Source organism: Sturnus vulgaris, chromosome 2 (genome assembly GCF_052056855.1).
Source record: "Sturnus vulgaris isolate bStuVul1 chromosome 2, bStuVul1.hap1, whole genome shotgun sequence".
Taxonomy (NCBI): domain Eukaryota; kingdom Metazoa; phylum Chordata; class Aves; order Passeriformes; family Sturnidae; genus Sturnus; species Sturnus vulgaris.
Window position 1 is genome coordinate 37,070,536 of NC_142244.1, and position 23,216 is coordinate 37,093,751.

At 40.7% G+C, this 23,216-nt stretch overlaps 1 protein-coding gene across 5 annotated transcripts in view; it reads left to right on the top strand.

The window, feature by feature from the left end:
* Positions 1-306: 306 nt before the first annotated feature.
* Positions 307-23,216, top strand: part of SYTL2 (synaptotagmin like 2) — a 54,469-nt gene continuing 31,559 nt past the window's right edge. For 4 of the 5 annotated variants that reach the window (XM_088159269.1, XM_088159271.1, XM_088159272.1 and 1 more), the window contains exons 1-2: positions 307-393; positions 13,526-13,952. In XM_088159269.1, coding sequence (XP_088015395.1) covers positions 13,852-13,952 — 101 coding nt within the window. In that variant the 5' untranslated portion in view covers positions 307-393; positions 13,526-13,851. Of the gene's footprint in view, positions 394-1,526; positions 1,585-13,525; positions 13,953-23,216 lie in introns of all 5 variants that reach the window. The other variant, XM_088159270.1, reaches the window with a different exon arrangement.

Consider the following 23,216-nt stretch of genomic DNA (forward strand, 5'->3'; position numbering starts at 1 on the left):
TCAAGTCAAGCCGACACGTCCTGCGTGGGCTTCGTGTGAAGCAGCCACAGTCCGCTGTGGAGCAGCTGCCCCACAGCAGTGCCCGCTGACGGGCGGCCCGAGGCTGCCTCGGCCCGGGGGCAGTGTCACGGCCCCGCCCGGGCATGGCCCCGCCGGGCACACCCGCGGGTACCGCAGGTGACACGAGCAGGAGGGAGGGCGGGCCGGGCGGGGGGAGCCGCCCCGCTCCCAGCGACGGGCGCCGGCATTGGCCCGGGGCGGCGGGACGGGCTCGGCCTCGCCCCGCGCCACCGCCTCCCTCCCTGCCCTCAGACAAGCGGGGCGGAGGTGCGGGACCGTGGCTGGCTGCCCGCCGGGAAGGACGGGGGAGCTGCGGAGGGGACGGAAGGAGAGGTGAGGCTGCCCTAGAAAGGGCTCTGGGGGGAGGAAGGGGGGTGGGGGTCTTGTTAATGCAGTGACTCGGAGTCAAAAAGAGGCGTAGGAGCCACCGTAGTGCTGGGACAGCGTGAGAGCCAGCCCGCTGGCCGCTGAGGAGCCCTGGCTGTCCGCCTTCGCCAGCCGAGCTGCTCCGCAGGGTTTGGCCGCGGTCGGCTGGCAGGGCCGTTCACCTGAGGACGGCTCAGCGCTCACAGGTGTCTCGCTAGCCCGGCCCCGGCTGCTGAGGCCGCAGGGAAGCGGTGCCTTTCCTCAGCGCCTTTCCTCAGAGCCGCTCTCGGGAGCCCCGTGCCCGGGACATCCCCGCTGCTGCCGCCTGTGCCCGGCGTGAGAGCTGGGTAACTGTCAGAACTGCCCTGCACAGAGCTCCTGGAGTCTGCTCCAGTGCGAGGACTCTCCTTTTTAAAATAAGTTCCTTAGATCTCAGCCGAGAGATGTTCATGACCTGTACGTAAATAGTAAACACTTTCAACCTTAAAACAACGAATTAATCGCATCATCCACGCTGTCTCTGGAATGACTTGCAGGTTTGGACCTGGCACTAAAATCTAATGCAGCCAATTTTGTCTTTCCTGTGTGAGCAGAAGAATCTGTTTAGAAGATTGCTAGGATGAAGGTCACTTAAATCTAGAGACAGAATTGTCAAGTAAAAAGTATTTTTGAACTTTTTGAGAAAGTGTAAGGGGAAGGGACTTAGAACATGTTGTGGTGATGTGTCGTCCCCCCCACTCATTCACAACATACGCTTAACAGGATGTTGTGAGAATAAACTTGATTTTCTTAGCTGAAAAATCTGATCAAAGTGTTGCACCAAAACATTTGCATGTTTACACACAGATTGAAGCTCTCGGCGATGGATTGTTTAAAAGACTAATGAATCAAAGCACTTTATATTAAAGTTGTATACAGCAACAGTGCAGCTTTCCAGTCATTAGTTCTTAATTACCATCAGTCGTTATTATCTCTTTCCCAAACAGTTCTTAACAAGCACATATATAAGTGGTAGTAAACCTGGAGTATATATACAATACCCTGGAGCTGGTGCCCTACATTTAGCACTGATGACTGTGCTGCTTGATGGTTTGTTTCAGTTGTAGGAGTCACAGTAAAGTGCTTGAGAGCTCTTTGGCAAGAGAAGCTGGAATCAAAGTGAATATTTTGTGATTTTCATAAACTATCGTCCTTCTTTTCTAATTGTTAATATATTGTTCACCTTGCTTCGTCCCTGGAAGAAAAGGAGGTGATCTCAGATGATGTAGTTCATATTATTTGAGGGAATAAGCTTACCGTAGTGTTGTTAGGCATCTTTCTTATATGTTTTGCAGGATTATTCTGGTTCCATCAGACCTATCTCCCTTTAGTCCTGCAATCTTATTTAACTTCATCTGGCATCTTTCCTGACTACTCTACATTCTTTGTTCTTATCTTGCAGATTTTAGGAATCCTTGTATTACTTGCATATGCTTTCCTGTGCCCTATTTGGGCAAGTATACTGCAAGTCTCTGTTTATTTGCAGTTGTGTGTTATTCATGTATACTAAGTTAAAAATACTATTAATACTGTTACTGTGTTACAAAATGCTTATACACTGCTACCAATTACCATACCTTAGTGTGTTTATGTCTAGGTCTAAGGCAAGGAAATAATAAGCATCTTAGTCTGCTTCTACCTTCTGTGTGCAGCCATTCTCTGCTTTGGTTGTAAGGCATATTTTTTAATTTCTTGAAGCTGTAATTGGACCTGTCTCTTGTCAAACAAATTTTGTTCCGGCATTTCTTGCATCCCCAAATTATCAGTTATTATCAGTTTCACTGTCAGACTTCTAAAATTCAATGAAATAGTCTTCGTGTTCTTGTTTTCCAATTCTGACAAAGGCCAGAATAAACAACACTCCCTGGACCCCAAAAATGAATGACAGAAAAGTGAATTTGTCATATTCCTTAAGAGCCAATGCTTTAGAACACTGGATAGCACACCAGGAGTGCTCTGTTTCTGCTGGATAGAGACCATGTGCAGGTATTCTCTGGACTAAACTCCTGTTATTCTGCAGGAGATGCTTGCCAGATTGCCAAGTAAAAATACTTTTCATTTTAGTACATGGAGAAAATCTTTGATAGTTGCATCTGGAAAAAAGGCTTAACTAGGAAAGCTGTTGGATGACGTCAAAGAAATTACTTCTTTTCTATTCTGTATTGTTTTCTGTGCTCATGACAGAAGTCAAAAATCTGATAAGAAAACATTATTTACAAGGAAACACAAAGATAATTTGTAGTCTCTCAGTAGGAAAAAATGTTTAATTTTCTTTTTATTTAATTAAAAGTGATGCTCCTATCCTTTGGAAGTCACTCTTTGGTCAAGAGTGGCTTGTTTTAAACCATAGTAAAGAATTTTTTTTCTCTGCACAGAAAGTGCTTTTCACCTGGAAAGACCGACTAATGGATGGCTGCTAAAAGTAGTAGGTATCCTTCTGGTGCTTGAAGTCCATGACCTGTTGCATTTAAAGGCAGCTTATTTAGGTTCAGAAGTTAAATTAAAGAGGTTCTGTAGTTTGCTCTTCCAATTCCAAAACACTTACGCCAAAATGTGTGTGTCAAACCAGTGATGTAGCATTTGCTGTATTGGCAGTCTCCAATTTTTTAACTTATTTGGGCATAACTTGAGAGTGCCAGCTGATTTCAGCAGACTTATCCACGATTCATTCTTGTGGTAAGGAGTCATTCCAATTCATCAGGGTAAAGCAACTGCTGTGTTAGATTATTACTTCATGTTATAAGGTTTCCTTGCTATATGTAATTTGACTCTGCTTATTGCATCAAGAGGGGTAAAGGGAAGAGATATAACCTATATGTGAGGAGGAGGAAAAGAATACCTCTTCCCTTTCTTTATTTTATGGCTCCTTTTCTGGATGATAATACCAGACTATTTTTGACCTGAAACCCACTCAGTATTCTGTGCCTATACATCAAACTGATGAGTAACTTAACAATTTGTTGCCCAGAGAGACAGGGGTCTCCCTGTCCCTGAAAGTGTTCTAGGCCAGGCTGGATGTGGCTCTGAGTAACCAGGTGTCCCTGTCTGTGGCAGGGAGGTTGGATCTAGATGGCCTTTAAGGTCTCTCCCAAACCAACCATGCTATGATCCCATTTTTGTCCATTACATCTTGGTATGTTCCTTTTTCTCTGCAGTAGAAATCTTCTAAAAGTATTTTTTTCTATTTCTCTGTCCCAGTCAGGGATTGCATTTCATCCTTCTCTAAATGTATCTGAGTAGAAACAAAAAGGTAAGAAGAAAAGGGATGCTTACCTGTGGAGTAATTAGCACAACAATATGCCAGATTCACTGCAAAATGTTTTTGTTCTACAAAAGCATCAAACAATATTGGTAATTTCTGTATGAAATTTCCTGCCTGATGTCTGATTCTGGCTGACCAATAAACTGACAGATTTAACTCTGTACAGCCTGGATGGACTGCAGTCAGACTATGTGATCTTAGCCATGTAGCTGGAGCTCCAGACCTAGATCAGTGACCCGAGAACTCCTAGGTTAGAAATGGTTTCTACACCATTAGCTTGGAGATGTTAAGATCTGCCACCATGCTTTTCTTCTCTAATGAATTTAAATAGCTAATGTGATTTAAAAATAGCATTTAAAAATAGAGCATCTGTTATGAAAAATTAAAGGCGAGGTCCAAAACCCAAAAATTGCCCTTGAAGGACTGTAAGCAAAAGGTATGTATCTAAGTCGTAGGCAGAACTCTGTCAAACAAGCAGAAGTAGCAAGCCCTTAATCTTCTATTCTGGTCCTGCCCACATAACTTGTTTTTTTAATCCTAGGATGATTTACGTTAGTGTAAATGTCATTAATTTTACCTTGCTTCATAGTGATTACATTACTTCTCTGGAATTTAAGAGACTTGGATGAAAAGTGAACACCCTCAGGTTACTGTCCTGTTCCCTCTGCTCTATTAGAACTGGACAGCTCTATAGCCAGGAATGCAGGTCTGTCTGGATGAGGAAGGAAGTTAGGAGAGATCTTGAGTTTTTTTACAGTGGCCTGACTGAGAGAAGGTGTACATGGTTTCCTGTTTCTGCCTGCAAGGTTGTGATATCACTTTAATAATGATTCTGTGAGGTTTAATCCTTGGTAGTTCAGGCCTCGGAGGGGTCAAGAGAGAACCAAGCAGACCCTTCAGAGATTATCATGTATTTTGGTGAATCTTCTTGGGTTAAGTGGTCATGGGGGCTCTGCATTTGGCTGCTTCCTAGGTATGTAGCTGTATCTATTGGACAAGTGAGCTAACACCTTGCATAGCTATGCTCTTAAAGAATGAGCCACGCCTGCAAGACTAAATACCTGTTCAGGGCCAGGCCTGATCCTCCAAAGCCCAGCCTCACAAACTCTAAACTCCGGATTTAGCTGCCTGTGTTTGAGAAACAATTCCTGTCACAATCTTTTGCTCCTTCTTTCCTATTCCTGTGCTATTTAGCAGCATTTGAAAGGCACATCCTTCTCACACAGTGCAAAGTGACACCTCACTTCATCCAGTACAACTGAAGGCTGCTCCAGAAACTGTTCCCTACTTCATGCTTCTCATGAGTAACAGTTTGGTTTAGCTCTTGCCATGGCCTTTTGTCTTCCTTGCTCCATAGCACACCTCGTTTTTCAGTGTCAGTTTTCTGCTTACATCTGGCCAGAAGTGTTCAGGGAAACTAGTACCAGTCAGGGAGAAGACAATTTTGCATGATACAGCCCAGCCCAGCAGTGCAAACAATCTCATGAGTGAAGTTTTCATGGCTGATAGACTTCCTGTTATTCTTGCAATTTAATATCGATATTAAGGAGGACTAACAGTGCTGCTGACTGGTTTCAACTTAGCCAGAATGATGCCAATAGCAGACAAACTTTTCATGTTATGGGACTATCTGTTAAACCATTATGCTTGGGAGGACAAGTTATTTTCCTCTTAACAGGGAGCTATCATGATCTTTTAAAAATGTATTAAAAAAAGACAACAACAACAAAACAAGTAAACAAAAACTCAATAACACTGAAACAAAAACTTCATTGCGAAGTTTAAGTTAATTCTGGTGACTGAGAAGAGACCTGATTCTGACTGGTCTATGTGCAGACTGCATGCTACCTTTTTTTAACCATTTTAATTTTTAACTTACCTGGGAACTTTGTAGTGCCTTTTTTTTTTTTTTTTTTTTCCCCCAGCTAGATTGTTTCTGTGGTTGCAGGACTCCTGAAGGATATTTTCTTTCCTCTAGCACCTGATTTGTGCTGGCAATTGTGTGAGGCCCTGTTTTCCAGTAGGTGTGTACTTTAGTTTCGGTAGCAAGGACCTGATTAATTGACACAAACTTTCTTAGTATCCTTGAGATTACTTAATTTATTAGGTAGGTAATTTTAACTTTCAAAACTTGCACGAGTGAGTGTCTATGGTGAGTGGTTAGTTGGTCATCCTGTGAGAAAGGACAGACAAAGGGCCTGTTCTGTTTGCTGGCTCTTTGTCCACAGTAATAATCAGTTAAATAGAGCTAGTAAATAAAATAGTTAGAAGAACAAGGCTGGTAGCTGAAAAGCAGGGAGGTTGCAGTGACAAATTAGAGTGGTTCAGGTGAGTTAGGGATTCTTTTGATTCCCACAGGTACTTACTTATGCAGTTAATTGTCTGAGAATGATGGAGTGCCTTTTGCAATGTTCTGTGTGATCCCAAATTACTGTTGAGCTGCAGGCAAGGGTGCTCTGGGGAAGTTGAGATTGGTAACTTCTGTCAGGGAAAGCAAAGGTGATGTAAAATGTTGCTGTCTTGACTAGGAAATTTTATGCTTGATATGTACCACAAAGCTGTATTGTGCACCCTCCTGCAGAGGCTACTAACAGTGACCTGAGCAGTTGGCTGTTGAAGGTGCCTCAGAGAAAATCCAAGTGACACATGGAAGGGGCAACCAGTTTACTCACAGATTTCCAGTTTTGCAAAAGTAGTGGGTGGAAATCAGTCTGTCAAGGATGGTGTCAAGGATGGTCAACTAGCTTATCACCTCAACTCAAATGAGGAGTTTGAGTGGGATTGTCAAAGTCACAGGGATACAATAGATACTGACTAATGGATTTCCATAATGGGATAAAAATCGTTTGAGAAGTCATGTCCATGGACTTTGAAATGAAACTTTGAAAAGAGTCTTCCTAAACTGTATGCTCCAGTCTTCCAGTTGGTGTTTGGAACTCACTGTCAACTCAATTTAGGATTACTCTAGTATTTGAATCCAAATCCTTGTCTACTCTTTGTAAAGTAGATTTCTTCTCATCAGTGCTACTAGCCTCTTAGTAAGCCCTTTTTTGGATTATCTGCACTAGCAAAGAGTCAGAACTACCCAGTGACTGTAAACTGCAGCTCAGTTCATTTTCACATAAGAAAGAATATCTTAACAAAGTGCAGGAAGTGTGTCACTTCCCAGTAGCCACTGATAGGAAATACTTTTTAATTAGTCACACTGTTTTGCACACTTTCTTTCTCCAATAGTACAATTCCTACAATAAAATAGAATCCTAGCTAAAATGTAGCTAATGCTTGCTGGAGAGCAAGAAAGGAGGGTAGAGGTCAGATAGTTCCCCTAAAGTCTCCAGTATCTAAACTTGTCAAGGCCTCTACTTTGGCCTTTTTTTTTTTTCCCCCAAGGAATTCCTAGTATATAATAAATGTTTGTCTTGCATCAGTGCAGTGTTCATTAGCCTAATCCAGGTAATGCTAAATCCAAAACTAGAATAATTTTTTTTTTTTAAAGAATGGGGCAATGGAAGAAAAGGAAAGGGGTTTGGCAGCTCCTGGTTGTAGATGAGTGTCCTCTATTGGACAGTACAAGTGGGATAAATAGGTGTGTTCTCCATTCTGCAATAAAAGTTTGTGAGAAGGGAATGGAGGTCCTGTTGTCCCATTGTCATTGTTGTCTTCCATGCTGAATCAGTCTGTTTAAGATGGCAAGTCTCCAGAAGAAGAGGGAAAGCACTTCTTTCCCGTAAAATCAGAAGAAGGTCATGGCTTCTTAACAAAACCTTCTTAGGAAATTAATCAGTTAGTTGCATTATGAGTTTCAAGGTTGCTTGTTCCTGGGATCTTTTCTGGAAGGGAGAGGTGGGGCAATGTTTTGTCTGTTCTTCTGTAACTTCTTTTCTAGAATTTGAACCTGTCTTGTATTTATGTTGGGAAAACATTCAGAAATAGTTAGCCATTAAATACAGAAATGTATCAGATATGTAGGGTCAGGAGGTGCTTCCCATCGAGTAGTTGGTTTGCTTCTGATCTCTCTAAAGGTTTTAGTATTTTGCTTAAATATATTTTCAAACAAGATATAAAAAACAGTCCCTCAGACCGGGCCCTGTTGAGTTTAATGCCAATGTTGACATGAAGAATAAGAAAATGGCAATGGGAGCTTGAGTCCTGTGAGCCTCACACTTCTGCTGTCTAAATAGAGATGAAAATAATTGGTACACAACTGACAGTGCTCTGCTTTCAGAGATCTACAGGACTGAGTCACCTTCATTATTATATTTCAAGTCCATTATACTGAGATGATATTTTTTTTTGTAATTCTTGATGAAAAAAATTAGCTAGAAGAATGAAGTTCTTTCAAATGAACTGTTACTAATTCAATCAATGTGCCTACTGGGATCAAACCAGCCAAGTACAAAGGGTACAATGTGCAAGGAAATATAACTAGATTTGAAAATATGCTGATGTTAGTATCAATAACTTGGTGGAGTTTCTGTAATTTTGAAGATTCTTCAAATTATATATTTTTAGTAGATTTGTACTTATTGCAATGTGAAAGAAATGGCATGGTATCTACAGTTAGTCTGACAGTGGTCACAGGGAGAGAGAATGTTTAGGTGTGTTTTCCTGAGGCTTCTCTTTAATTTATGAGACTCTTTCTCCAGAGACCACATCCTCTTAATATCTCTGGCCTAATGGTTTTACACCATAACAGGTACAGAGATTGACATTCTTAGGCAGTGCTGCCAATATCCAAGCCCTGTGGAAGAAATGGCAAGCTGCTGTACGTGATTAGACGGATTAGGCCACAACCAAAGCAAATTATTCTTTTCTGTTCCAATATTAAGTTGTTAACTTTTATCCTCTTTGTTATTAACTCTTCTTCAGAGTAAATTGCCTTTATAGTCTTCAAAGTGATGGTCTTAATGTCTTGCCAAATAAGAATAAAATTAAACCACAGGCAAAGTTATGTGGATGAACAAATCAGATGTTCCAGGAGAAAATGAGAATTTTTCTGATGTGCAGGTGTTACTCCAGCTGAACTTCTTCCTCTTTCAGCTGGTTAAACATCATCATCTAAGGCTTTCAGTGAAAGGCTTTCAGTGAAAGCATCTTGCGACTGCAACTATTTTACAGGTTCAAAGCAGCAAGGATTATTTTGATACTGTTGAGCAAGGTTAAGGTGTGAGCAAAGCTTGTGTGTAACTTAATACTTTCCCCTTTGTGGTTGTTTGGAGCAGTTAACCGTGTTGTAAGGAATACTGCACAGGAGAACAAGTAGGCTTATTATTGCAATAAAATGAAGCATTGCTGTATTAATAAGGCAACACTGGAACTGCTCTTAAAATAGATATTCCTCACTTCTGCAAAAGTCCTTGTTCTACCAACACTCTTCACAACTAGCTAGATAAGAAATTCCCTACCTCCCACTGACTAAACATACATGTAAGCAAACACTCTTCTCTAAATTAATCTCTAGGACTGTTGGAAATGCGATATGTTGTGCATACTCTGCTGTTATAATTTTGAAAATATTCTGATAGCGCCTCTTGTAAGAGCAACTGGATTGGTTTCAGATACGCATATCTTACTGGGTGATCTTTTCCTTTTTGTCTCCTCAGGAATAAAAATGACAAAAGGCCTTCTTGTGTTTGTTTTAAATTCTTGTCCTGATCATTGCAGGCAACAGCTTCTAAAACTCCTGTGAATTGTGACTTAAGTTCCTCTTCAAAGTTAATAGCTTTTCTTTCTCTACTGCTCAAACTGAAATCCATAATCCTCTGATCTTCTGAGCAAATTTGTTCATGACCCTTGCACTTGTGCCAACACTGGCATTTAGCTTAATTAGCTGTTCTGCCTTCATGGGATTTGCCTCATGTATTTACAGAAAAATTATCTCTAAGCCTAGGCTGGTGCTGATTTACTTAAATATCACTGGAGAATGAAATTTATTCAGAAGACTGATTTGTTCGTTGTTGCTGCAAAGCTGTAGCTTGTGGGGCTTGCAGTCAGAGGTACTGTTACTGTCACTTCCCAGGGCCATAGGGGCCAGTTCTCCAAGGCTTTTATTGCTCTTAATATTCTTCTTGGCTTCCCTGTTTCAAAATAAAGGTTTATTATTTCCTGAGCATGGGTGTAGGCCAAACTTGGTTACTTTTGAGGATGAGTTCCTCTGCACATGCAAATTGTTGTAGTTCACAATTGCATTTATCTGTCTTCCTCGGCTTCCTGTTGCCTTATGTATGGACTTCCAATTCATTCTAGTTGTTAGTGCTGGTATGTCCTAGCAGTAGAAGAATACAGTCAGAAAAATGTGTGGCTTTCAAGCACAAAAATCCAAACCCTCTTATTTTTAGGAGTCAGTAGGTTACTTGTAAGTGGGGATGAAGATGTGTGCAGATAGCAGTCACTGATCAGCCAGGCCTGCAGGGTAAGTTGTTCAGCTGAAGGACTTGGCACAAAGAGCTGTGTGAAGCAGCCAGAAGTGTAGGATTGGCTGTCACCTTCTTCCTTTTGTTAGAAGGCATTGGCTGCAAGACAGATTCTCTGGATCAAAGCTTTAGCAGCTTAGGTCTACTCTAGGAGGAGCACTTGAAAAGTAGTTTTGCAATGTAAATTTAGGACATTACGAGGTTTCTACCTGCATTTCTACATGGAACAGCTGACTCTGAGGTTTTGCTGTTTGTTTTCTAACTCTGTTGGTAAACAGTGTCAGCCATGGCAAAGTACTCCAACTTTTCCTTGCCTCCCTCGTTGCATCCTGAGTAAAAACTTGGAAACCCGAACTATTATTGTAGTACCTCTTAATGTAATATCCCCTAGTGTTTGGAATACAGTATTCAAATTAATATTCCCCTTTTGTATTTGGGGGTAAGCACAGCCCTCTATAGGGTTAATGAGTTTGTAGACAAAGTTGTCTTTCTTTTGTGGTTCCTGTTTTAGAAAAATGTGAGTTTTGACTTAAAGTAATTGAAGTGTACAGCTGCCTGAGAGGTTCTGAGAAATGTTACAAGATAAAATTTTTGGATGAGTGCCTGGCCTAAACCAAATGGAAACTAAGAGCAGCTTAAGTGTGTGTGTGTGAGCAAAACTGTATTTTGAGTTGCCTGTTTCTTTTATTGCCAAAACATAGAAGCTTTCATGCATGACTTGGATAAAACATAATTCCAGATCCCTATTTATTACTGGGAGTCTTCAGTAAAGGGAAGATTTTTTTGTGTGGTTTTACCTGAATTTAATGTTTAAGAAAAAAATCATGCCAAATATGCCATGACTCACAAATGTTAGTATATAGCACATGAGAACCCTATTTTGGAAGTCAGTCAATGTGGTATCAATTTCCATGATTTAATCAGTTTGATAAGGATCTTTCAGTCTTATTTGAAACTTAGGTCTGAAAACTTTCCTGACAAAAAGCCCATTGCCATTGAACTTGCAGTGGCACCAAACAAACTGTTCAAACCTCTCAGTTCTTCCTGACATGTACAGGCATTTTTAAGAGAAAGAAAATGTTAAAAAAAAATCGAAATAATTGAGGCTGGAGTGGTGTTAGAGTGTTAATTGAACAGGGGGAAGGCATTGGATTTTTTCTTCACTTTTTATTTTTGAATTAAGTTTTATAACAGGTTCTGTACTCTAAGCTAGCAGTTTTTAGCATCTGTGTTTGGAATCAGTGCTGATAATCTTCAGCAGAAAGCCAGCCTTGCATTAACTTGTATCAGACGATCTCATGAGATATGCCATGCACCACACACACAGAAAGAGGGTTTTTTTGTTTATGAAGAACTGTGGAATCATGGGTGACGAGCCTGCCAGGGTGGGTGGCTTCTTGGCATCTTGCCTCTGATTGAAAACAAAGTGGGGGTGCAACCCTAGCTGAAGAAACTGCTCTACAGAATGATGGTGTCTGGGAAGTTTAGTAGCAGGGCTGCTTGCTGGGAGCTCTCACAGCCTGTTTGGATGTGCCCTTGCAAACTCTTGTTGAGATGGGGAGGTCTGAAGCTCTGTTTCCACTAATTTTATTGATTTGAATGCTGAGAGACATCAGTGAAGTCTGCAGGTGGTTTTGTAAATACTGTCCAACCATTTCCTTTAGATTTTTCAATTCATATAATAGTACAATATAACATATCTTCCTTCAGTCTTCTTTAAACAAAAAAGACCAAAGATATGGTAAGATATTATTCCCTGCAACAGCTTTCTTGCAGACTTTACTAATCCTGGGCAAGAAACAAAGCAAAATCTTTGATTATTCCAGTTCACAGCTGTCTAGGGTTTGTAGTTGCAACATGAGCTTCTGTGCCTGTTGGCTGGGCACTTGCCATTCAACCAAGATCCAGGGCTTTGGATTAGCAGTGTGGATGCTGCTTGCTGTGTCAGATAGTGTAGAAGGTTTCCACATGATAATTGAAACCAATATCCATACCAGTTCCTAAGCTGAAGGAGAACTGTTGTAGATACACAACAAATTTAGGATTCTTATATTTGTTGCTAGTCCTATAGTAAGCACTTTTCACTTTTGCCTAATTATAAACCCATAATTTTCTAAATGCAAATGAAGTTAGAGATGGCAGGTTGTTTGAGATGCTGTTCTATCAACCTCATGCAACAAAATCACAATGAGAATCATAGAGAAAAATATGGCAGCCAAATAAAAACATACAACAGGTAGTTGGGCATTGGAGTTGTTGAGGGGATAATCAGTAATGTGGCTACAGCCTCCTACCAAATCTAAAAGAAATGCTTTTGTTTTCAGAATGAAGTTTCCCTTCGAGTCCTGCCAGTGTCAATATCTTGTTTTAATGGCCTGGTTGTGCTCTTGTGGCCAGGGGAGCAAATGTAGTGACTTGTTGCATGACTGTAGTGCTCAGTAGATTGCTGGAGGTCAGCCTCCTGTCAGGCACATCACAGTGTCAGTCTGCTAGGGTCAAAGGAAGACACCCACAACCCTGAAGGACTGTGATGGAGCTGCCTGGTACAGAGACATGTCCAGTGAAACCATCTGTTTCTCTTCTGTCTCTCACAAGGTTTGGCACTAGGCATGCTTCTGAGCATTAAATTTGAGCTATTTATTTCTTTTCTCTCGGGCTTTGACATCCACGTCTCTGTAATTCTGAGGCACTAAGATACCCTACCACAGACACAACTAACTCCTCCCCAGACCAATCATTGCATTCCTTTAAGGGTTTTTTTGAAGAAGTTTTGTCTTTGACAGTTGGAATTATCTTAAAGTGGATAGTCCTCTGAAACCATGGCCTAGGAAACAGAGACAAAACAGTATTTCAAATTACTACTTGTAAATGCAGTTGGGCTTGTATAAAGCAGTGAGGTTCATGTTTACTACATGACTTGTAATTACACGTACTCAATATGACTATGCATAAATTATTTCACATTTATTCCATATGGTCTGTAGGACAGTGATTTGGCCCTTTTTTTTTTCTTCCTTTTACTTTAAATCATTGTGATAAGTGCTCTTATTTTGAGGGGGTGGTTATCTCCCCTTTCCTTCAAATCGTTCTGCTAACTGTAAGGGTGATTTAAAATATACTTGTATAATACAAGTGTACCAATTGTATGACACTAGTTTCTATGTTTTAGGGTGTGAGTTGTCGTATTGGGGAGGAATATATATATTTTCATGGCCACCTTGTTCAAGAACCCTGTAAAACAGGTTTGACTTGAAGTGACCATTTGAACTTCATAAAGTCATTTAATCATACTGAAAAACTTGTTTATTTTAATTAAAAAATGCATACATAATCTACTTCCCTGATCCCTGATACTGCAACTTGTTCTTCCTTGTCTCTTTTCTAGGGAATGTTTTGTTTGTTCTCAAACACTGGATATGCTGGGTCAATGAACTGTTACTCCAGGAAGCAGAGCTGAGAGGACAATCTGAGAAGACATTATTGTGATGACAAGCAGGAATGAAACACTTCCCCAGAAGTCTCTCACCTAGAGAAAGATGCAAGAAAGCAACTTTTGTGTCTCTTTAAACCACTGACTGTAACCTGGTCCGGGTTTGTCAGTGCCTGCTGAAAAAGACTTCTAGAACTTTCAAGCAGGCTACAAGACCTACAAGTCCTCAGCAGGATCCAGGATCTTCCCAGACAGTTTACCAGTCCTACACACGGAGCAAGATGATTGACCTAAGCTTCCTGACAGAGGAGGAACAAGAGGCAATAATGAAGGTGCTGCAACGGGATGCAGAGCTTAAAAGAACTGAAGAAGAGAGAGTCAGGTAAGGGATCTAGCACCCTGCTTGTCCTGGGAAGACCTGCACAGTTCTGTAACTGTGTTACACAGTTCTGTACTGTGTTACCTAGGAGTAGATTAACACAGTTGTTGCTGAGGGCCCTGTATTCCTCAGTATATGTGGTTTGGAGATTTTTTACTCTGGACTAGATTTACCATAGTCTCTGGATGAAATACCTCTACCACATAAATGATTCATTATTGGCCAAAATTGTTTTGGACCTTTGCAATTTCCTAAGGGGCCAAGAGCACCCTGTACACATCTGCCTAGAAACGCATCTGCTTTGGTTTCTTCAGAAGAGAATTTAGTTTGCAAGTGTCAAAACCACTGCAGACTGGAATAATGCATAGTAAGTGAGGGACTTGACTCAAAAGGAGCGCAGGCAGCCCCAACAAACCAAAATACGGTTGCAGTCAGCAAATACATCTGAATGCTGAAGTTGTGGAGCTGCACTATATTGCAGCTGCAGTCCAGAAGAAGTACCAGCACTATGCCCCACTGCCAAGAAGAGTCCTTGCAATCCATGGATAAAGCAGAAAATTGCTCCTTCATTTCTTTGTGGTGTCACACACAGATGGTGTTGTTATTCTGGAGTGTTTTATGTGCTGGGAGGTTTTACTGGAGCTACTGTTAGGGTAACTGCCATGACTAGAAATGCATACATGGAAAGTAGTGTTTCCCAGATGACTCTGAGAAAGCTGTCTATCTACATGGCTATAAATAACAGTCAAATAGTTGCTTCAGCTGATTGAGATAGCTGCCTGCTCAAGAGTGAGGATTTTGGTAGGCACTGGTTTTCTGTTTCCAGTGTGAAGGAAATTATCCATTACAAGGTACACAAATTAATATGCAGACAAATAACACAAAATGGAGCCTGAGGTGCTGAAAACTCCAAGTGCTATAACAGAAACAAATTTTTACAGGCCTCAGTGAAGGCAGGATTTTCTCTCACTGATTTGGTAATCTTTTCTAAGATTCCTTCTCATTGTGATGTTCCTCACGAAGTATAATGTATTTACAATTGAAATGTTTTGAAATTATTCCAACCATGATGCAGCTCTGCCTCTTTGCTACTGAGAAAGATTTTTATTTATTTTTATTTATTTTTTTTTCTTTTGATAAATGTCCTTGGTTCAGGCATACCCTATATCCTGCAAAGGAAAAGGCAGCCTGCCTCTTGCCCTAAGAGCAGCATTCCTTTTGCTGAGCATGCTTGTGCAGCCCTGAGGTTATTTGATCCATGTGTGGTCAGCATTTTGTTGAGTTATTCTACTTGCTTCTTTTAAGAGCAATAAAGTGTAGACCAGTAGCTTCTTCTTGTTAAAAAGACTTCTCCTCTCAAAGCATTTGCTTTGCTGAAGGTAAAATCATTACAGGCACTGTTCCAAGTTCCTGCCCCCATCTTAATGCAGCCAAAGTAAATATTTTCACCACACAGTCTTGTCTTCTGCTTTAAAAAGCAGTAAACTGACTTTGCTGTAGCAGAATAGACATTTTATTTACTGAAGGTAGAAAAACACTGTTTTTAGTCTTGAAATGTTACATCAATGCCAGGTCTGAAAGCATTCAGGGTAAGTAATTGTAGATGAGAGTTTGAAAACAGCGTCTAGGGAGAAGAAATCTTCTTGGAACAGAAATTCAAAAAAGCCACTCTCAGTAGTGGTCTGAAAAGACTGTCAGCACGTAATTTTGTCCCTGTAGCTTTACTTTCGCCGTTTATAATTCTAGTTCAAGAGGGTGTGGTAGAAAATGCAAGAGACTGCAGGTCGTAGCAGCCTGTAATCAGCATGTTTGCTGCTACAATAAAACGTCTCTTCTGGTTTCTAAATATTATAACTTCTGAGAAGCTAGAAATGTACATATGCAATAGATTTTTCTGCTTAATTGTGGCGCATGGAGATTCTTTTCTTATCTTGTATATTAAACCACTACTTGAATTATATCTCCAGCAAAGGAGATGTAGTATTTTAGTTTGGATTCTTGCACAGCTGGAAGATTCCAAGAGCTGGGATCAACTGCTGTCATACAAGCATCAGACAACGTGTTATTTATATGTGTATATAATGAAAGTCTTTCTATGTGAAGTTTTTTCCCTTCCAGAAGAAATTCTGAGGTTTGAAGGGTGTTCTAATAATCTGTGCCATGTTCTTGGAGCGTGGACAAATTGGTAACATGACAAAATCCTCTTTGAGCCACTTCCTAGTGGAATTTTACAAATCACCTGATAGAGTCTCTTCCCTGCTAAAAGTTCCTAGTATTGCTAATCTAATAAAACTGCTCTGATTAGGCTGGCCCATGCAGCCTCCTTAAGGTAGTCTGCTTTAATTCTTGGTTTGTAGAGAGCTGTAGTAGGTGTTTCCCCATCTTGTGGGTCCTTTTGTGTTGGTCTGGATCAGCATGATTAGTTCTAGGTACAGCACTGCTTTGGGAACAGCAAGTCTGCTTCCTCCTTCACCTCTCCTGAGGTTGGTTTCAAAAGAAAGAGGATATTGATGTTCACATTGGCAAAATGGTGATGAAGAAATCTCAGATGACAAGAGAGTGTGATGTACGGAAAGCAAAAGACATTGTATTCTTTTTTATTCCTAGTGCAAGAAGATGTTTCTTTTTTCTTCCTTACCCTAGGAGCTGCAGCAGATCACTCAATGGCAATGTTGTTGTGGATGGGGCAAAGGCGTAAAACAAGAGTCGGGTGACAGCTTGTCAAGACTAGAAGCTGTTTTTCAGCATATTACTAACTGAATTATTTTGGTTTTGTTGTCATCATTCCTGCTCAGGAATCTCTGATATGCCCTGTTCCAGCATTGAACAAATGAGTGGGCTACATACAAACCTGAATGGCCTGGCAGTAGCTTCAACATACCCCTAACTCCTTTTACAGAGGCGGAGTTCAGAATTGACTTAATTTTGAGCCCGTTCTGGAGGCAGAAACATGAGCAGAAATATATGTCTGTGAATTTGTGGAGTGTGATTGGGTGACTCTTCCTGTGGTTTGAGTAGCTGGCCCCTGGCACCAGCGTGTCTAAGGCAGAAAGCTCTTGTGGTCACCTTTGGGACAGGGTTCCCTGCTGTGGCCATCAGCCCTTCCCAGCAGAACCTCCTGACAGTGCTCTAGTGGGCTGTGCATAGGATTGTTTGCTACTTGTGTACACTGAAGGAGGTTAAAGACGGGGGAAATTCTGGTGTGGAGTTGTTTGTGTGGTGGGTGGGGACTGCTGTGTGCCAAACCCCTTTGATACATAAATTGGTGTGGCATTGCAAAAGGAGAGAAAGCTTCTGGGGTCTGGTTCTGCAGGGAGTGTGTAGCTGTTGAAAGCCTATTTTAAATGTTATTTTGACTCTGGCTAGTTCTACCAGATATCCTCTCCACTTACTTTTCAAGGCAGTTTTCCTTATATTGTTGACTGTCAGAAGGAAGGCTCTTTTGTGAGGTGGGATATATTTAAGGTATCACAGCAAGGTTAATATCGGCAGTGGGGAAACCAGTAAAACGTGAAAATAAATGACATCAGAATATATACTTAAAATTGTCATAAAATATTTTTTTGTTAAATGAAACTGTTTTGAGAGTGTGCTTAACAGAGTCAAGAAGGTTCTTGGTGTACCTATTGCAGCAGAAAAAGATAAGCTGATGTCTTCTGGATGAATTCTGTGTAATGGACACTCTGCTTAGCACCACGTATGATTTTTCAAATACAGTGACTATTCAGGAAGTGGATCAATTTTATTTTCTAGCAGAATGTTCACGTCATTATTTATATTTTTTAACAAAGCCAACTGACATAAGAACAAAGATGGGGAGAATGGTCCTGGCCCACCTTGTGAAATGCCAGTAAGACAAACAGTACTGTTTTCATCTTGATCAGGTGAGAACTGGGCTTAAGGAAGAGACCTTACTTTCTGGTCTTGGTAAGAGATACAGCATTGGACTACACTGAGAAATGACCTGATAGCTTTTCTTCCCAGTATTGATTGCTGCCTTGTCTTCAAGTAGCAGATAAATCGTTTGACAGGATGATGATTGTTCGGGAATGCTAGTGAAGCAGAGGAGATGGGACTTTCTCTGTATGGTAGAAGAATGTACTGAAAGGAAAAAGTGGATACTTAGAACAATTTTTAACCTGTATATTGTATACTCCCTCTGTTAGCAAGGTTTTCCCTACAGTTCAAGAATTTTCTTGGTAACACTTATCGCATTTGTGTCTGACACTATTTTATATTATTAAGCACCAAACTGAAGCATTTTTCTTCAGATTAGATTAGTCTTGATTTGTAGTTCACCTGAAATCCTAAATGCAACCTTTTCTTTCGCACAGCAGGAAAGATGTCCTTGCTGGTGGTGTGAAGCAAGCTCTGATACAGACTCTTCTGCTCACTTATATTTGCTTGTATGTGTCATTTGGTGGGGCTGATTTTATGCTTTATATGCCTACTTTTAAAGCCTGTGAAGAGCTGGGGACACTGTGAGCAGAACCTGCTAGTTACATATTTTTTAACAACCTTTCCACCCCTTGTTCAGATTGTCCTGTGCTGCTCTCCAGGCAGGCTCTGCTACCAAAGGTGTATTGTCACAGGACAGCTGTGCCTTCATTGTGAGGATTGGGTTGGTTCGATTTTCCCCTGGCAGGTTTACTTGGGTTGCATCAGAAGAGGGAGGGGAGGCCATTGGGGAGCTTCAGTGCAAATTCTATAAAATAACAGAGAAACTAAACAGTGTAAGGCTGTTCTGAAAATGAAACAATTGGAAGATAATAGAAGCTGCTAATACTGGCAGACGTCGAAAACTCCTGCCTCCTATAGCAAGACTCAAGAGTCTTGATACTGATTTCCTGAATGGAATAAAGTTAAGCTTCTATATATGAAGAAATGCTTCAACAAATTCACATATTCATTGTGTCTGCCTAGGGAGTATCTAATTACACGACCTCTATAATTCATTGCTTGTAAAAGGAAGTTTACTTCAAATTTGACAGTGCGACTACTAATAGGAGAATAAGTCTGAGTGCTAAGTGCAGGTGACATAGGCACATAGGTGACAAAGGCATATAGACGTGAAGGACTCTATCCGTAGTGCAGAATATAAACACAATTTAAATGAAATGGGGGGAAAATGTGCCAGTCTGATGCCCCGTGTGTGGCCATCTGCTCAGAGAGAAATGTACAGCAGGGTTAATGTGCTCTGTGTGTTTCACAGCCACTTGTTCAGCACAAACATTGGGATCGTAGTGTTCATTCCAGATTCTGATGGAGACCATGTTTCAGTGGGCAGCAGAGCTTCATGTTTTCTCTTTTTTCTCTCCAAAATCAATTGACTTCTTATACCTCTGAGCATGTAACTCATTCATTCTGATGCTACAGGCTTGGATTAGTCTGTCTCCCGTCTGATGTGGAGAGAATGTCAGGTCTTTGTCTGTCATGAAGACTTGTGCTGACTACAGCCTAGTCAGTTCTCCAAGGGCCCAAAAGCAAGATGATACCCAAGATTTATTCATCAGGGTATTGTTAGTAGACTTAATGCACACAGACTTCTGAATAAGCATAAAATGGAAGAACATGCATTACTACAAACACAACTGGCTCGTTTTTTCATGTATCCAGCTACTTCTAACTATCAGAAATCTTGCTGTCTAGAGAGACCCCAAAGGCAAGACTTAGAGGTGTTGCTTATGAGGAATTGTGATGACAAGGATGGGGAAAGGTTGCATAACCCCACAGGTCTGCTTTGTTCTTTCTAGTATAGCCCTCAAACAGTTTATATTATTCTATTGTTTAAACCAGTTAAATAACAACTGATGGTTTTTTTGTTTGTTTGTTTTTAGGGTTTTGTAAAATCATGTGCAGTTACCATGCAAAAGATAGCTTACTTGCAATTTGGGACTGCCCACTACAAATATTTTGGGTGTAGTTCTCTAACAAATGTCAGAACAGACTTTCTTCCTATACCTTATATAGATATTTGCAGACTAAAGAGGCATGCTCATACAAGGTGGAATGCTTAAACCATTACTGCTTTGTCCTGTAAACTTTTTGTAGTTGCTTACTTCTCTCAAAGAATAAAAAAGAAAAATCAACAGGTCTGGCTCTTATAATGCCTGGTCTAATATAATTTTACTCCTGTTATTGCATGAGCGATATTACTAAAAGTTTGTCTTGTCTGTGTTCAGAAAGTCATCCAGAAACTAAATCCTTTGGCTTTTTATTGGTTTGTGATTTGTTGTTATGTTTGCAGCAAATAGAATTGAGATAAAATTAATCAAAATTCTCTTTCCTTTCAACTTCTCCACTTCTTTGGTATTCCATTTGCAGAAGGGAGGTTTTGGAAGTTAATTTGTGGATAAAATGTGGTAATATCAGGGATTTTAAAGGCTTTATTGGACTCTAGGGTGCTTTATCCATATGTTTGGATTAGGATGTGTGGGACAGTAATTAATCTATCTTTGAGGCAAACACAGACCTTGATCTAAATTCTCCTTCATTCATCATGAGGAGTCCTGGAATATGCAGGCACCACACAGATTCTCCTGACAGCTTAAGCTGTCAATTGGAGTATTAAGCAATCAAATAAGGTATTAAGGTGTCAGTAGTTACATCTTGAAAATTCAGTGGTGGCTTGTAATATAGAGTATGAATAAAGCAGGTGCAGGATAGGGAATTGAGGCACTGAGGAGGTGTAGATGAAAAATTTTTGATACAGGTATGTATTGCTAGATGTTCTTTTTCAAAAAACAGGCTCTTCGCTCATGCAATGACCTATTATAGTAGCTTACAAAGCATAGGATAAACCATTCTGGATTTGGTGATAGGAAGGTTGACAGGGATTGATTATATCAGAGCAGCTCTCCTGCCTTACAATGATACCATATGATCTGGCCCATTGTCAGATGTTCCAGAGGTGGAGAGGAACAAACCAATTAATCTATGCATAGATTTTCCCTTTGCCTGCAGAGTGGTGGACAGTTGGTTTGTATTCCTGTTCAGTGCAATCTGCATGTACTTACTGCCCATGGAGAGATAACAAATTTTCAGTCTTGCCATAAAACATGTTTCACCTTGGCATAGGGGAAGCATTATATTAAATAGTGGGAACTCAGTCTTACTCAGTCCAAAATCCTCTCTTAAATTTCCTTTGAACTATGTACCTGTAGTTTCTTGAGTTTAAAGTTCCTATAGGAGAAATGGGCACTAGCTTCTTTATAACTTTAACCTATTTCCCCTTGAAAAACTGCAGCATGAGCTAACTGGCATTTTAACAGAGCAGAGAGGGACTCTAGAATACATACTTGCATCATACATAAAGCTCTTGCTGCATTTTCTCCTAATTGCAAACTTGGGCAACTGAGCCTGCAATCTGATTCTTAATCTGGATGTCTACTAGTTCTTGGATCACCAAGAGAAAAATTTAATGGCAGCTTGGTCAGCCTCTTTGTTAACTGGGGAGCTGGCAGAGAATCAGTTGTTGGCTTCTAGTCCTGTTGTGGTTTGCTGGGAGGCTGATGTAGCTGAGGGAAACCATGTCTGCAGTCTGATTCTCCACAGTGCCTTTCAAGGCAAACCACAATCTATGTCTAATTCCTTGCAGTCAAACAGGCCCACATAGTGCAAGCAGTTTGATGTTACTGCTAAGACCTCCTCCTAGCAAATCTTGAGAATTCAAGTAATATTGTAAAAATCCCATTTGTTGCAGAAACAGCCATGGGCATTACAAGTCTATGATGTATTGGTGAACACAGGAGACTTAAAAACTTTTTTGTTGTCAAGACCTAGAACTAATTGTCTTTCTGATAATGGAAATCTGTTTCTTTACAAATAGCTTTAATACTTATGTTGCTCTTAGTTCCTCAAAAAAAAAAAAAAAAAAGGACTGGCAGGCTAAACTAACCTCTCTTGAAAAAGCAAGTAAACCAAGCTTATTTCGAGGTGAGATAGTAAAAGTCTGTTGCAAGTCAGCTGCTGTGAGCATCTGTCAGTTCTCACCATATAAACCCTATCAGGCAGCCAGGTCATTTGTAAGGGAAGTGCTCTGTAAATTGAGAGCACATTTATACCTTTGTTAGCAAGCATAATTAATTAATTCCCAAAGTCTAGAAGACCTGTTGAGCTGGTGGAGTTAAGGTACACTAACTCTCAGAGGCAGCAAGCAGAGGTGGGAGCAGGGTGCTTGACTTTCACTTCCAGACAAAATGAGAGCTGCATTGGCCAGGTGACGTTTATTGAGTCTAGAGCTATGACAAATTCATGCTTCTGTCTCTGTCTGGTTATGTTAACTGGTCACAGATCTGAAAATCCTGCAGGCAGGTAAGCAGGCTGCAACAGCTGAGAGGCCTGGGATCCTGTCCCCTTCCACAGCCCAGCTGAGCTTCCTCTGCTCTGAGCTGATGTGTAAAGGTTTCCAACCACACCCCAGTTTCAGTGGCTGAATACCAAGGGGAGAGGAGTGAGCGGTGTCTGGGGTAAAAAGATTGAATCAAATAGGATGAGGACACTGAATACTTGTCCTGTGACTCAGTACCCTCCACTAGAGAACCTCCCTTGGCATATGTTGTCACACTGTCCCAGAGCACTTGCTGCAGTCAAAGCTCTGCTGCCCTGCAGGCTGTACAAACAGCTGAAAAGCCAGTCCCTAGCCCTAAGGGGCACCACTTCTGAGAAGACAAATAACACGTGTGAAAGAAGGTGAAAGGGAAAAGCAGCCACCTGAGTAAAAGATTTGTGTTCTACATTTCCGTTCTTCCTGCTGGCTGCATTTGTAAACTGAGTAATATATTTGCTGGAGGACAAAGGGAAGCTACTGCTGTGTTCCTGCTTCGGCTTAGAACACCTCCTTAGGAAAGGTACATGTTTTGGCCCTTAGAGAAACACAGAGGGAGGGAGAAATTTTAAATGACCCAGTAGTACTATGGACTGTTGAATCTTGGAGTTAAAAATGCCAATGGTGACCTCAACATCTGGCAGCCTAAACTGTGTGTAGTAGATTTGAGGAACTCTTAGGAGGGACTGATTTTTGACAGTGCTTTCAAAATGAAGTTTTAAGTGTTCAAATTCTAATATAGCTGATGCATTCAAATAAGTCTTTTCATATCTGGCTATACCAAGACGGAAGAGAAGTTGATTGAGAGATGAGAATGGTCTATCTTAGTGTGAGGGTTGGACTAGCTCAGCATCTCCTTTCTCTGCTGTGAATGACTATCTGTATGTGACAGTCAAATCTGCAAACTATAATATAAATATAACATCAGAGTTAATTGATTA